Source organism: Plecotus auritus, assembly GCF_963455305.1.
Source record: "Plecotus auritus genome assembly, chromosome: 1".
Classification (NCBI taxonomy): domain Eukaryota; kingdom Metazoa; phylum Chordata; class Mammalia; order Chiroptera; family Vespertilionidae; genus Plecotus; species Plecotus auritus.
Genome location: NC_137770.1, coordinates 233,846,643 through 233,863,127, shown reverse-complemented (window position 1 = coordinate 233,863,127; position 16,485 = coordinate 233,846,643). Strand labels below are relative to the sequence as shown.

Below are 16,485 nucleotides of genomic sequence, written 5' to 3'. Positions count from 1 at the left end.
AATTATAATACAAGAAGATCATGAGAATCAAAAATAGACGTTTGGGTAAATATACAATATCAAAGATAACATGTATTATATCACTGCATTCAAAGCAATTATTAAGAACCAGTTGAACTTTTTAATTAAAGCATCTACATACAAATATAGCTTGCGTTTTTGTGTTTTGTTATATTTTAGATGTATTTGGGAAACTGGTTAGAAACTTGAGAAGATAAACCAGATAGTCTGCTCTTATAGCTTTTACAGTTTGTAAAGGAGGATTAGACATGGGTAGTGCTTGACCAGTGTGTTTCAGCTATCTCGAGCTGAAAACTAGCATCCCTCCCACCTCCTTTCAGACAGCGTCCCTACTCAGTATAAAAAATATATGATTTGATGAGTAAATCTTCCTGTATGAACTACCCTTCTATAAAAATTTTCCACTTTCCCTTAAACATGGGCTTCAAGGGTTCTTCTTCAAAATAAGAATGATGTATCAATTGCCAAAAAAGTTCTCCCTCCCTCTATCATCGAAGAAGGGTATGGCAGTGCTCTTAACCTCAAAGATGAATATGACTCATGCCAAGCGATAAAATATTTTCCAGCAAAAAATCCTGTAGCTTTAGCTGAATGAAGCACCATCAATGGATGACAAGGTGACATTGTGACCCTTAGCTTTGATTCTGAATTAAAAGCTAAGGTATTACAACCAGCTGCTGAAGAATCTCTCTTTTCAGTGAAAAATATTCCTCAATATTCTTAGGATTTACTAGAACACAAAAAGCAAGCTGGGACTAGCTTTAAATAACTAATTCTACTCCATGGGTTTAAGTTGTAGATTCTACAAAATGTATCATGCATTGAACTGGCACCTAAATTAACAGAGCAAAGAAGGGCACACCCGTAAAATAAGATTAATCAGTGTGGACCCATACTTCTCAAAGTAACTCAAAACAGAATGAAGAGAACTACATGAAAAGACAACAGTAACTCTTGCTGCATGACAATTTTGTGCAATAATAAATAAAATCACCATTGTAATATTAAAACGAATGCAAAAATGCACATACAAGAAAAATCCCCTAGCCTGGTGGATGCGTTAACTCCTCTTGCCTACAGAAATGTGTAAGAAATAGCTAGTTTACATACTTCTGTTAATATAGAATCAAGCTAAAAATTTCACAGAGAATTAGTACTTTTTAGTCAACAAAATCAACTTGAAAACTGTTATACTAAAAGTATCCCCCAAAGTTCAGGATGCACATAAACTAACAAAAAGAAAAATATCTTAGCATGTTCTAGAGACACTATGAAATTGGAAGGTTCAACATAATGAAACTAGGATCAGACTATTTTTTAGTCGCTCACTACTCTTGCTGATCTATGAAAAACTCAAAAAACTGGTTTACTCCCATCAACTTTTTAAAAATTATTTTTATTGATTTCAGAGAGGAAAGGAGAGGGAGAGATAGAAACATCAATGATGAGAGAGAATTATTGATAGACTGCCTCCTGCACATCCTACACTGGGGATCGAGCCCACAATCTAGGCATATGCCCTGACTAGAAATCGAACTGTGACCTCCTGGTTCATAGGTTGATGCTCATCCACTGAGCCACGCCAGCTGGGGCCCCTGTCAATTTTTTGTTAATTCATATTCCACTAGGCTGGTGTTGCATATCCATTCAGTAAATTCTTACAATTAAAAAGTGTTTTGGGTTCATTTAACTTTTATAGAGCCATGTTAAAGAATTAGCCATGATACAGTTAAATATCTTCATTATTTTGTAATTTGTTAATAATCATTGAAAATATTAGCATAAAAATTGAAAAAAATATAGCAAAAAGAGTTGTGGATCTGTTAGTTCTGAACACAGAAGTAAGAAAAGCAGTATATACCATATTTGACAAGTATATCATAAATGAGTAATATTTCGAGTCAGACTTATTTCTACACATATAAAGCTCAAGAAATTTGTAAATACCATGAGGACCTAGTCTGTTCTTGATGTTAGTAACTATATACAGCAAGCTTAATCCTTGACAATCATCTGTCAAGGTGATGAAAGTAATGATACCTACTTTAAAAAGCGAAACTTTAAAACCAGAGATTAATTACCTTACTGAAATCTACATGTAGCTATCTTATAACTTAATCAATGACTGGGCTCTTAAAAAAGGCAGCCAATACCTTCCATTTAGTGGTTTTCAATCCTTTTCAAACAACACAATCTTATTTTCAAAGAATCTATTAGAGTCACCATGTGTTAAATACAAAAGCATGGCTGCAATGTTTCAAACTAGAAAACTCAGATCCCTTTCCCATCCCCAACAAAACACCCAGAAACAGGGTTGGAAAACCCTTGGTCCCTTCCAGTGCCAGGTACATATCTACACCAGTAAGATCCATAGTTCTGGCACTCGAGAAACCCACATATTTATACAGTGTAGTTTGTGCTACTGTTACTAGAGATCTGTGCAATCAATAGTTCATACCTGTGGACATGATATTTGGTTAGACCTTAAAGAAAATTCTAAGCAGAAGCCAAGGCACTGAAGAAAAAGTGCTTAGTTTTGGCCATGTGACTTAATAGAAAGATAGCACTTGGCCATATTCCTCTTTTCTTAACTCACCCTAGCCAACCTCTATTTGCTCAGATGGAAAGCAGTTACTGCTCTTTCTCTCAGGTCAAGAGTTATACAAAAATTCCACCTAACTATATTTTTTCTATTTTCTTTTGAACTATAGGCTATCTTGTAGTGTATAAACCAGTTCACAATCACCCATAACTTAGTTCTGTGTAATTCAATATAGTTTGATCTCTTAAAAAAATTCTCATAATATACAGAAAATGTTTATACAGAGCACGTCTATGCTACCTTTCTTCCAATTGCTCCATTCTGTTTTTTTGGAGGTGGAGGTTCAAAAATGCGTTGCTGCTGCTGAGGTGGGAGTGTAGAGTACAATGGAATGATTTTAATGTCACCAACTTCAGGGCCCAAATCATCAACCTCACGTTTTATTCTCTTGCAGGCTTCATCAATTTCCTACAAAATAAAGTTTGAGTCTGAAAACAAAACAAATACACCCTAAAACAATTTAAGTATTTATCACAATCCCATTTCTATGTGGCATATTTTCAATTTAGTAATCAAACTAATTTAGCAAATTTCATTGGGATTTTTAAAATAATTTAAAAACTTTGATTTCTGTAGCCAAACAAACATACAACTGCCTTATTGACTCCACACCCCTTTTCTCAAAGTTGGATGTCCTAATTAATTCTCAACAAATTGTACTAAAATTGAATTTCTCACTCAGGAATATTTAACTGCAGTCATAACCTTTTCAATTTTCACAACCTAAAAGAGATTGATGTGCTAGATTTTTAAAGAAGCCAATTAGGCTGTAATGTCCTGTTATCACTAATGCAATTATATGGAAGATTTGTTTCATTGTTCCTAATGAGAACATACACCTTTTACAGTATCAACATACTTAAGAACTAGGCTAACCTAAATATCTTTAGAGCACCTTCAAACATGTCCCCATCACAGAAAACTATTTCAATACATTTGCATTCAAATCCAGGTTTAAAGAGAGGACACACAATGAATACTGAGAGTGTGAGAGTCAGAGAAAGGTAAAGTAGGTAGAGGCTCTAGCAGTTGGCAAAGGAAGTTAAAAATCAGGAGGGAGATGTGTTTTAAATTTCACTGAAGCATTAATTCAGTTAAACTCAGAAGTATGTTGAACAAATGGCAACCTGTCCAGTGAAGGACCCAATCATAAGCTATCTTTATCAAAAAATTATCTTTTATCCAAAAGGCAATATTTTTATAAAAGAAAAAAACTTATCAGGTAAACTTATTGCATATTTTCATTGTTTCAAACTAGAATTTTCCTTGAAATGATTTTAAGTCAAAGTGCAACTTTTGGTGTTAAATCATGCAAAATTCTTGGATACTTAAAAAAATTTTTGGGATCATTTTAAGCATACTAGTTTTCTTAAACAGGTATAGACACAGAAAACTATCAAGGATTCAATGTTAACAGTTCCCTTTGAGACCTAAAGTTTCTAAAAGAAAATCAAAGAATGTTATTCTCTGAAAGATAATTAACAAATGAAACAATTTTTTTTAAAAAGTACTGTTTTCAAATGCTGTATAGAGATTAGAATGCCCCCTGCTGGTATACAAACACAAAATTAGGTATCTTCCAAATCAAAAAGTTTGAATACAAATGCAAAACTAGATTCTCAACAATAAAAAAGGGAAAATGGCTGCAAATATCCCGAGTAGTCACAACTTTATTAATTTAATCATATATTTGGACAGAAAATAAATTGTTAGAAGTCACCAAACACCAGATTTCACATACAATATTAGAAAGCTAAGCTAATATCTGCAAAATTGTAAATTTGCAGATTCCAGAATTTTAACAAGAAGATAATTCCAGCTTTACTTGAGGGGACTAGACTATCCAATCTGCTAAGCACAATCTAAACTGCAACAAAATTTTCTCCTAAAGTTTACACAACTTTGATAAAGTTGACACACTGTTCAGAAGACCACAAAACTCAGTCATCATCATAAAGCAACCATCTGCTCAGTCATGAGCGATACTGAAATTTCAGACATAAATATCTGATTTGAGAAGACTTTCACTTCTAAAAGGATCATATATGTTAATTTGGACACCACTAATATAAAAAATCTGAACTCACTAGATGTGTAAGATGTTTTACTCAGGAAAATTAAAAAGAATGTTGCTTAAAGAACGAAGGGTTTTAACATCTTCAAGTATGCATTTACAAGCAATTGGTTATTCCAATTACACCCTTATCTAATTCAGTAGTGTAGCTCCCCAAAGACTTCATAAGTTCAGATTTTAAGCATTACTATAACATAAAAAACATTGTACAATTCAAATCTTTCCCAACCTCTCACCAATTAAAACTGGTCTCTTCCAAATTAAGTCAGCTGATTATAGAGGCATTATTGTTTAAGTAGTCAAAATGGTAATTTAATATGTTCTTAAAAATCATTTTAAAATTTCACAAGATACACTTTATGGACGCTATTCAAGTTTATGAATAATGAATTCCCAGAATCTACCATTTAACTAAGAATAAATAACAAAAGGTCAAGAACAGGAGGAATAATTACCCTATCTATACTAATAAAAGGATAATATGCTAATTAGACCTGGTCGACCAGCCATCTTCCAGGCATCTGACTTCCTTCCAGACAAAGCCATGGTGGTGGGGGCCGAGGCAGAGGCAGTTAGGGGCAAGATCAGGCCGGCAGGGGGTTAGGGGCGATCAGGCCAGTAGGGGAGGGCAGCTGGGGGCAAACTGGCCTGCAGGGCAGGGCAGTTGGGGGCATTAGGCAGGCAGGCGAGTGGTTAGGAGTCAGTGGTCCTGGATTGCAGAGAGATGTTCGGCTGCCGGCAGTTATCCCCCGAGGGGTCCCAGATTGGAGAGGGTGCAGGTCGGGCTGAGGGACACCCCCCCATGCACAAATTTTGTGTACCCGGGGCTCTAGTTTTATATAATAAAAGACTAATATGCAAATTGTCCCCTCAAGAGTTCGATAGCACGCTATGACCTGCGCTGACCACCAGGGGACGGTGCAGAACATGGTGGGCGACCAGCTGCAACGGCAGGGGCACTGAGGGTGCCAGGGAAGGAGGAGGCGGGGAGGCCGGGAACCTGATCGGCCCTGATCGCCGGCCAGGCCTAGGGACCCTACCCATGCACAAATTCCTGCACCGAGCCTCTAGTCTTACATATCTTTAAATTAGGGCTACTATACACAATCAATGAGACAAAGTACATTAGGCTCTTTGCTAATTTCTCCCCAAAGGTCTTTAAGACTAGTCACCTAAAGGGCACATATAAACCTAGTTCGCCATTACCATGACACTCCATTGGAAGACAGATTATACTCCCCCTCTAGAACACACTGAAAACCATAGAGCTTGCTCCTTTCCCTCCCCGAGCTATAGGAAAGTTGCCAAAATATCAACTGCACAAAGTATCTTCTATAATAATAAAAGCATAATATGCTAATTAGACTGGACAGCTGAACAACCTTCTGGATGTCGCCACGGTGGTGGGGGCAAGGCAGAGGCTGCTGCCATGGTGGGCGGGGGCTGAGGCAGAGGCGGCTAGGGGCGATGAGGCAGGCAGGTGAGCAGTTAGAGGTGATGAGGCAGGCAAGCAGAGGCGGTTAGGGATGACCAGGAAGGCAGGCAGAGGGCTTAGGGGCAATGAGGCAAGCATGCAGAGTGGTTAGGGGCGGTGAGGCAGGTGGGCAAGTGGTTACGAGCAATGAGGCATGTGGGCAGGCAGAGTGGTTAGGAGCCAGCGGTCCCAGATTACTGGAGGGATGTCCGACTGCCGGTTTAGGGATGTCCTAAACCAGCAGTCGGAAATCCCTGGTGTGTGTGGGGGTCCCAGTTTGTGAGAGGGTGCAGGCTGGGCTGAGGGACCCCCCCCCCCAAAAAAATTTCGTGCACCAGGCCTCTCTAGTCAACTCATATAAAAGTCTTTCAGGTCCTCATGAGGACATCTGATATTTTTGACAGAATTCTAATATGCTTGGTTACCTGGACAAAATAATTATTTTTAGTAGTCATTTAAGAAAATATGCTATGCATTTCGGAAGAAGTGAGAAACTATAAAGACCAGACACAAAAGGACAAAATGAATATCTCAACAAAATATGGTTTATATGCCATCAAAAAAGCATGTGGTACTCTTGCTTACACAATATACAAAATTTCTTTCATTCAAAATGCATAGAAAGGAAGACTAATATTAACAGAGGTTTATCTGTAAAAACTAAATTTGCAACACATCTTATTTCCCCCCCAAAAAACAAGTATGATTCATTCTTTACCGAGAATGATTTTTAATCCCTCCTGGGACATTTGACAAAGTCTATAAACATTTTTGGTTATGACAACCAGGGGAGGGAGTGTTACCGCATCTAGGGATAGAGGCCAGATATTCTAATAAATACCCTACAACGCACACGACACCCCACAACAAAGAACTAATTGGTCTTCAACATAGTGTTGAGATTGAAAAAATTTACTCTACAGAAAAGAAACTATAGCCAATGGGGCACAAATTATAAATCATACAAACAATACTGAAGAAATGAACAAAAAAATTACTCCAATATTATATACCAGTGGTCGGCAAGCCGTATGTGGCTCGCGAGCCGCAGTTTGCCGACCACTGTTATATACCAAGGATTCCTGTAGAAATAAATACAAATTAATAGTTCACATTCTAGTGGAGACAGGCAGTAACACAGCAGACCTCTGAGATAACTAGGGCAATTTCCCTCAACATTGTTTAGGTGGTGGCAGTAGCGTACCAAAGCCACTAAAACATTTCTCTGGAGAAGAGAACTTTAAACCTAAGGAAATATAAAAATGGCCTGAGGAGCTTGTGGAAGATGTGATTCCTATACTTCACTCTCAAATTTCACCTGTTTCAGCAAGTCTGGAACAGGGTCAAGAACCTCCTTTGCTTTAGCAAACTCTATGCTCCTAGGCAGGCAATCCACTGACCACACTTGAGCAAAAATGTTCTGGAACAGGGGTCAGATCTTTCACTATAAAGGGCCAAAACAGTTTAGGCTTTGTATCCATATATTACCCATGTGGCATATTCCTTGTTTTAATTTACAACTCTTTAAAAACGTAAAAGCAAATATTAACCAGTAGTTATACAAACAGGAGAGAGAGGGGGGCAGCACATGTAGATACTTAAATTTAAAAATTAATGAAAATCCTAAAATACTGCAATTCAGTCCCTCCTCTCAGTATCTACATTTAAAATACTCAAAAGCCATGTCATTGGTGGCTACCACATTAACAGCAGAGATAAGAATATCCCAGCATTGAAGAATGTTCTAATGGGACAGCACTGCTCACTCTTGAACCTTGCTACTTATCCCTTGAGAACTGCAGCATTACCTGGAAGTTTGTTAAGAATACAAAATCTCAGGCCCCACCTGACCTTTGAATGAGAATCTGCAAGTTTTCTAAGTGATCTGCATGTTTACTAGTTTGAGGAGCACATTCTATAGAAATTCACAAAGCCCATTAGAACAAATGACAAGCTCTAAGAAAAACCTTTCTTAAAAGGCTTTATAAAAAGCATTTTATACAGATAGTATTTCCTGACCTTATGTACGCATTTAAGAATTTCACAGCACATCTATAAACTATAAACATCTTGTTGGAAACGAGTTTGAAAAAACGAGTTTGCTGTACCTGAGAATTCATACCTTTCAAAAAAAGATTTTTAAAAATGTTCCCCTGAGCCAAAACCGGTATGGCTCAGTGGATAGAGCGTCGGCCTGCGGACTGAAGGGTCCCAGGTTCAATTCCGGTCAAGGGCATGTACCTTGGTTGCGGGCACATCCTCAGTGGGAGGTGTGCAGGAGGCAGCTGATCGATGTTACTCTCTCATCGATGTTTCTAGCTCTCTGTCCCTCTCCCTTCCTCTCTGTGAAATATCAATAAAATATATTTAAAAAAAAAATGTTCCCCTGAACAGGAATCGAACCAGCAACCTTGTGCACTGGACACGGCCTAACCAATTGAGCCATACCCACCAGGGCTAAAATTCATATCTTAAAATGAGATAAATTCTAAGAAATTTCAGTGATTCCTTCCAATCCTCAGCGAGCATGTGGAAGAAGACAAAAACATTCTTGGACTGTGGATGGGCACCTAAGTTACCCGAGCTCGCTCACAAGCTTAAATAACTATCATAACCTGATTTCACATCGCTGTGATTAAAATTCATACTTCAGCAAAAGTGCAAATTACCACATACTACTGACCATCTAAATCTTTCCAAAACCAAGACAAAATTGTTAAATCTTGAAATTCTAAAAGTACTTAACATTCTTAGGATAACTAGAACAAAAACAATAATGGTATAAAAAAGTATTCTTAGGAGTGCATGGATAAAAAGGTTTATATTACTTGATACATAAATATAATCATGCTGAAGAAATAATTTTAATGTTGGGATTTAAAAATGGTTAATATATGCCAATTTCTTAAGTTAAAAGTTGTTGCATATAGAAGTAATATGGCATGGCTAAATAATGAAGCAAATAATGACGATACCTCTTGACCAGTTAAGAAAAGTAGAAGATCTCCCTCCTCTTCTTCACACATATGAATTTGGATCACTGTTCGAATTGCTGCTTCAAGGTAATCTCTCTCTGGTTCAGGAGTATAAAAGATCTCAACAGGATGTGTACGTCCAGGAATAGTTAAGAGAGGACAGTTATCAAAATAAATCTGGAATTTTCCTGCATCTAGAGTAGCACTCATAACTATAACCTGGCAAAAAAGAAAACACATACACAAAAACAAAACCGTAAGTTATCTAAGTTGTCAAGGATTCTAATGTGGTCTTAAAGAAAAAACAAGTAATGTTTCCCATTCTTTATAATGTCTATCAGTCATAAAAAATCTACAAGTCTTCATACCAATAAATTGTGATTAAAAAAATCAAATATAGTAAAATTGAGCTACAGTAAGCTATTTACATTTAATAAAACGAGACATAAACCTGATATCCAATAAATGGGCTACCATATTATCTTCATGAAGCAATACCTTAAAAACAAAAATTTATAAAATTACATAACATGTAAAAGGGATTGGTAAAAGGTATCCTATATAATAAAAGGCTAATATGCAAATAGACCGAATGGCAAAACGACTGGTCGCTATGATGTGCATTGACCAGCAGGGGTCAGACGCTCAAAACAGGAGCTGCCTCTGGTGGTCAGTGCACTCCCACAGGGGAAGCGCCACTCAGCCAGAAGCTAGGCTCATGGCTGCGGAGCACAGCAGTGGTGGTGGGAGCCTCTTCCACCTCCATAGCAGCGCTAACGAACCCTGGGGGGAATGTCTGCCTGCCAGCTTCATGGGGAGTGGGCCTATGCCGGCAGGCAGACATCCCCCGAGGGGTCTTGGACTGTGAGAGGACACAGGCCGGGCTGAGGGCCCCCCCCCCCACCAGTGCACGAATTTCGTGCACCGGGCCTCTAGTAATTAATATGTGGTATGATTACTGCTCCGTTTACTAAAACAGAACACAAGAACCTTGTATATGGGGGGAAAAAAATAAAAAGAATCAGTGGCAGATATAAACTTTATCCTTTCTTCCAAATCTCTTTTAATAAGCATGATTTCCTTGGTAGATTCCTAAAATAAACATAGGTTTCCTTCTTTAAAAGCCACAACTACAAAAGGTTGTTCAGGTGCAGGTGCACAACTGTGTAATTACCATCCTTCTATGTAAGTTATACATTATATAGCTCATTAAAAATTTACTTAAATAGAAACCCCCCCCCCAAAACATTCTACACTACAGAATTAATTTTTACTTGATTTCTACTTGCCTTTCTCCCAAAAACTTCAATAACTAATAAAGCTTAATCAATAAGGTAGTATTCATAGTTCTTCAAATACATTATTTAAAAGCATAATTTAGATTTTGTAAGAAAAACATAGACATTAAAAAATTAAGTCAGAACATTTAGTCAGTTTTAAGCCGTTATCAACATAGTAAAACTGGTCAGAGCACACCTGGTATAACAGTCGGAAAGAACAAACACACTAGGATAAGCAAATGAATTTCTAAGAAGTGGGTTGGGTATAGCTATTCCCACTCATCAGCACTGTGTTGGGACGTGGATAAAGATTTGATCCTTAGAAATCTCTGTATTTAATAAAGGGTAGGGTGAGCAGAAGGGTTACAAAACTACCTTGCTATTAGATCGTTAAAAAACTAAAAAAACCTGGGTGGGTTAGAAATTGAAAAGGTTTGGCTTAAAAATACATTACTCAAAAGTAGAAGTATAGTTCAAATCTAAAATGAAGACAAAGTAAAACAGATTAGAAACAGCAGTATTTACAACATATGCTTTATGAATGAGTAAAGAGATTACTTCACCTTCAAATCTGATCTCTGTCTTACAACTTCCTTCAGAACACCCATGAGAATATCTGTAGCCAAAGTCCTCTCATGCGCCTCATCGAGAATTATTACACCATAACGCTCCAGGAGGGGATCATTCATAGCTTCACGAAGTAACATCCCATCAGTCATGTATCTGTATTCAAAAAGAATGTGGTTGGTCAAGTTTCACTTAGGGAATTTTAAAACTAAACTTTGTGACATAAAAATGAAATGTAAAAACATCAGGTAAATCAAAATTTGCCCAAAACCTTTGCCCAAAATAAATGTGCTATTGTTTCATAATCATTTGCAAAATTAAGCTTTAAGAAAAAAAACTTACAGTGTATATAAGAAAAGCTATACATTATCAAACCTAGTCAAGTATGATTGCAATACTGAAATACATGGAGAAAACAAGTCTGATTACAAAATATAATGGTCACATGGTTTCACACAAATGCCAAAGCAAAATCGAAGCATATGTTACTACATGCAAATGTGCATTTCTTTAAAACCTTTAAAATTCTCCACTTGCACTACAACAGGCTCCTGGTTCAAAAGGGCTAAGAGAGCACATGTGTCTACCATCTCTCTCCTGCCCTACCCAATTCAATGAAGTAATCATAAAGAAGCACAAAAATACACTCACGGAATGAAGAGCAGCATTAGTAATAAAGAAATGCTGACAAATACACAGTATATGGAAGAGCTATGTACACCAGCTAGGTTAATGAACGAACCAAAGAGAGGGAAACCAGGCTTAGGGGATGACTCAAGAGAAGTCAGCTAGTATAGAATCCAGGAACTAGTTGAAGGGTGGTTTGCAGAATGGTTGTATGGGTCAGCCATCTCCTGTCCATTCGATTCTATTACTGTCACTAATACAAAACAACTACCTTTAATTTGGCGCCTGAACATAAAGTCTGCCTGAAAATGCCGATGTCACAGCTTGTTCCTTTAAATATAAATCTATGATTTTATTTACAGATTTAAAAGCGGTATAAAAATCTGAAGGAATCTTTATGACTTAACTATTTTGGCTCTATTTTTCATAAATTAGTCTAACCTAATCTTTCATGGACCAACTTGATATTCTTAGCTGATGCCATCTGTTGGAGCATTAAGTTCAACAAACTGACAATGTACAAGAGAAATGAATCCTCTTAAATTCAACTGAACACATTTCTGGAATAGACACAGCATTATCCGCAAGATTATTTTATATTAAGACCATGAAAGAAAAAGTGTCAATTAAACTATGACTCAATGGCTTAATGATAGTGTAGCATGAATCAGCTACATTACAGTCTAGTTGTCTTTGATCTATTTGAGGACATTTAGTAATTTCTTCTGTCTTAGATGTTAAGCAATCCTTTTGCACATTATCTCAATAGCAAAACATAATAGCTTCATCTTCTTGTAGGTAACTTCTTTGGATTCAACAAAGCTCTTGACTGCTGCTTTTCATGGCCAAAAAAAAAGAATTGGTCACTCTTCCAACAACAAATATTTGCTTAAATATGATGAAATGTACAACCTGTGCTTAATTTCCAAGCCTACTTATTTCAACATGGAATCCTAGTGTGATATTTTTGAAGGCATTTTAATTAGCAAATAACTCAACAAGTAGTTCAAAATATGTACACTACTTAACTGAAGTGACAATACGTATAGTTAGATCAAGTTCAAGAATTCATAGGCAGTGACAACCAAAGTACCAACAGTTTATAAGACTCTCATAGATTATAAAATGAATACAAATTTCACATATTAAAAATGTGAGAAAAAGTCACAACTGATTAAGTATTAAACTTTAACTTGAAAACTCCTTAAAACTCATTTAAAAAAAGCCACTCTCTTTACTTTGATCTTTTACCTTCTCACATTCATCAAGCTTCAGACAACCACAATATAGAGGCATTCAAAAGCAGAGCTGACCCAAATATTCATTCTTTTACATTTTTCTGAAGGAAAATGTTACAAATGGTAGATTATAAATATTGTGTATTAGATTAATGACACCATTATTTTCCTTGTTTTATTAACAACTATGCATAAGCCCGAATCCTCTTACTTCTAGGTTCCAGAGTCAGACTCTTGGATATTCCTCATTATTTAATTGATCATCACCCAGGAACATCCAATTCACAGAGATGCTACTTATGTACTACATCACCAGTTAATATGAGAAGACTGCCATTTTTATAATAGAGTTTCAGGAAAAAGTGACATTGTCATAGTTGGAAGATCTCTTAAGATACAAATTGGTTGCCTTTACAGTGAAGAAAACGAATTATTAGCAGTTAACTTTTCCAAGGTCTCAAATCCAGTCAATAGCTTACCAAGACTAGGTATCAGTTTACCAATTCCAATCTTGGGCCCCTCCTACAATAACACTTTCCATAAAGTCCCAGATAGATATGTGTGTTTATACATACATACACATCCTATACAATAAAAGGCTACTATGCAAATTGACCGAACGGCAGAATGACCGGTCGCTATGACACACACTGACCACCAGGGAGCAGACACTCAAGGCAGGAGCTGCCCCCTGGTGGTCAGTGTGCTCCCTCAGGGGGATCGCCGCTCAGCCAGGAGCCGGGCTCACGGCTACAAGTGCAGCAGTGGTGGCGGGAGCCTCTCCCACCTCCGCGGCAGCACTAAGGGTGTCCGACTGACAGCTTAGGCCCTGGGAGCAGGCTGGGCTGAGGGACCCCCCAAGTGTACAAATTCTGTGCACTGGGCCTCTAGTGTGTGTGTGTACACACATATATATATACACACACTAGAGGCCCAGTGCACAAAATTTGTGCACTGGGGGGGGGGGGGGGTGTCCCTCAGCCTGGCCTGTGTCCTCTCGCAGTCCAGGAGCCCTGGGGGGATGTCCAACTGATGGCATAGTGGGCCTAAGCCGTCAGTCGGACATCCTTAGCATTGCCACGAGGTGGGAGAGGCTCCCACCACTGCTGCTGTGCTCGCCAGCCGTGAGTCCAGCTTCTGGCTGAGCGGCATTCCCCCTGTGAGAGCACAATGACCACCAGGGGGCAGCTCCTGAGTTGAGGGTCTGCCCCTTGGTGGTCAGCACACATCATAGTGACCGGTCATTCCACCATTCGGTTATTTGCATATTAGCCTTTTATTATGTAGGCTACATTGTAGATGAGGCCCCCTAGAAACCTAAGAAATGCAAAAAAATTCAGTTATCTCATTCTCAAATTGCCCCCACTTAAACCTTCCCGCTTGGCACCACTCTTTAAATTGTATGTGGCTGTTTCGCAGCTGTACCTGCTCAGGGTGGGGCTCCAATCTCCTGGAGTGGGAGCAGGGTTGGGGCTGGGCCAGGGCAGAGCCAGGTGGGTGGGATTAGCCGCGCCTCAAGTGAGGTTCAGCATGCTTCGGCTTTGGAGATGGCTGTGCTGCTGGGGGGGTGGGGGTGGGGGAGAAGGGTCTGACTCGGGAGGGGGGGCGGGGGTGGCTCAGGCCTGCCTCCACCTGGGTCTGGAGTTGTAGGGAGAAGAGGCATGCCCGGCCCCAGTGGAGGGGGCCCGGCAGTGGCGGGCTGCAGGCCCCGGGGGTGCTGGGGGAAGAGATCGGGAGTCACAGGTGTGGAGTGGACTGCAGCTACCCCGGAGGCTGGGTCTTCTCCCCGTCCCCCCAGGGGTGCGGGGGCTGGGGTAGGGTGTCTGTGCAGGGGGATTGGAAGAGCTCCCTGTGGCTGCTTCCTCTTCCTTCTTTGCAGTCTGGGCTCCTGTCAGGCACTCTCCTCAGACCCCCAGGAACTTGGCTCCGGCCGCCCGCCCGCCCCCTGTTGTGCGCGCCACCTCCTGCTGGTCTGTCAATATGCAAATTGGATTGGTCATTACTGTGACACTGTTAGGACCAATTAGCATATTACCTCTTTATATATAGAGATAGCAAAAGCTGATAATTCTCTGTACTACTAGATGCATGAACACCTTTTCTAAAAAAAACAAACAAAAAACAAATAAAAAAAAAACAAAGGAACCTGACATAGCACAGAAAAAATGGCAGAACTAGGTACTGGTGTTCCTATAAAAACCAGTCATTTTCCTTTACCTAAGTTAACTTTTACTATATTTTATAGTAGTAATGAAATAATTTACCCAGTCTGAGGGGCGAGTCACAAGAATAGGGTGTTATAATAATAGAATTGTAATTATATAATTTTGAAAGTTTCAATAATGAAGAAGTAAACAAAAATTGCATAGGATGGCCAAAGTCTGCATTTTTCTGGATACCCTACTATCCAGTGTTTTTCTAACTGTTTTGGGACAAAGACTCACGTAAAAGTCATCTGCATATCCTGGGAACTGATTAGAAATACAAAACTTGGACCTCATCCCAGACCTATTTAATCAGAAATTTTAAAGGCAGGGCATAGCAATCTGTTCTATAAGCTTTCATGTGATCCTGATGCTTGCTAAAGTTTGAGAAGCACTAGTCTAAATTAATCAAGTTTAACAAGAGGTAGATTAAGCAAAGTAGTTACATAAAACAAACAAAAAAATCCTTGGAGTAAGTCAGAACGAGTTTATATTTCCAACTACAACTGTTTAATGAAGAAACCAAAAGAAACCCAGTGTGCTGAGTAGTATCAATTTATGTATTTTTGCAATGGGCACACACAGATGGCATAGTACAACTACAAGCTAACAGCCAACCCTGACCCCAGTCAACATCACCAACTGTGATATAAAGCATGACAAAACATTATGTACTACAAATGTGTTGTTTATAGTTCTGTATTCATAAAAATTTTTAAATACACCACATATTCATAACTTTAAAAATGATATTGACTAATGTTCAAGTTATGAGTGATAAAAAAAAAAACTGTCCATGTGGGGAAGCAATCCCCAGTAACTTAGTGCTATGCTATTTGGTGCAGGGGGATGGAGTGCAGTGGGGTGGAATGGAAAGGAGGGGGAGAGCCTTCTTAAATCCCTCTTAAAACTTACCACCCCGCCCCCCAATGCCTGATTTATCAGAGATGTTTAAGACAAAATACCAGAATATACAGTTTTAAAATCTTGAGCAGGGTATGATGTATAATCCAATGTTAAAAAATATGTTGTTGTCCTGACCGGTGGCTCTATGGTTAGAGCACTGACCTGCACACTGAAGAGTTGAGGGTTCTATCCTGGACCTGGTCAGGGCTCATGTGGGAAGCAACCTATCTATGTGTTTCTGTCTTTCTAAAAATCAATGCGAAAAATATCCTCAGGTGAGGATTAAAAAAAAAAAAGTTAATTAAATACTTGCATAAAACTCAAGGTTTCTGTATGGCATTAAGTAGAGGAGTTGGCAAAAGAAGGTTTTAATCATAATGAATAATACAGGAATAAACTGCTTTCACTGCTGTAAAAAAGAAAACTCTAACCATTCGCAATAGCATAGATGGACCTGGAAAGCATTATGCTAAGTGAAATAAGCCAGTCAGAGAAAGATAAATATCACATGACCTCA

General features: G+C 38.6%; 1 protein-coding gene across 1 annotated transcript in view; it reads right to left on the bottom strand.

The window, feature by feature from the left end:
* DHX15 (DEAH-box helicase 15) overlaps nucleotides 1–16,485 on the bottom strand; it is a 59,879-nt gene that overhangs the window by 17,307 nt on the left and 26,087 nt on the right. Inside the window, exons 4-6 of the mRNA XM_080641246.1 lie at nucleotides 10,990–11,149; nucleotides 9,147–9,365; nucleotides 2,864–3,031 (exon numbers count right to left, since the gene is read on the bottom strand). Coding sequence (XP_080497372.1) covers nucleotides 2,864–3,031; nucleotides 9,147–9,365; nucleotides 10,990–11,149 — 547 coding nt within the window. The remainder of the gene's footprint in view (nucleotides 1–2,863; nucleotides 3,032–9,146; nucleotides 9,366–10,989; nucleotides 11,150–16,485) is intronic.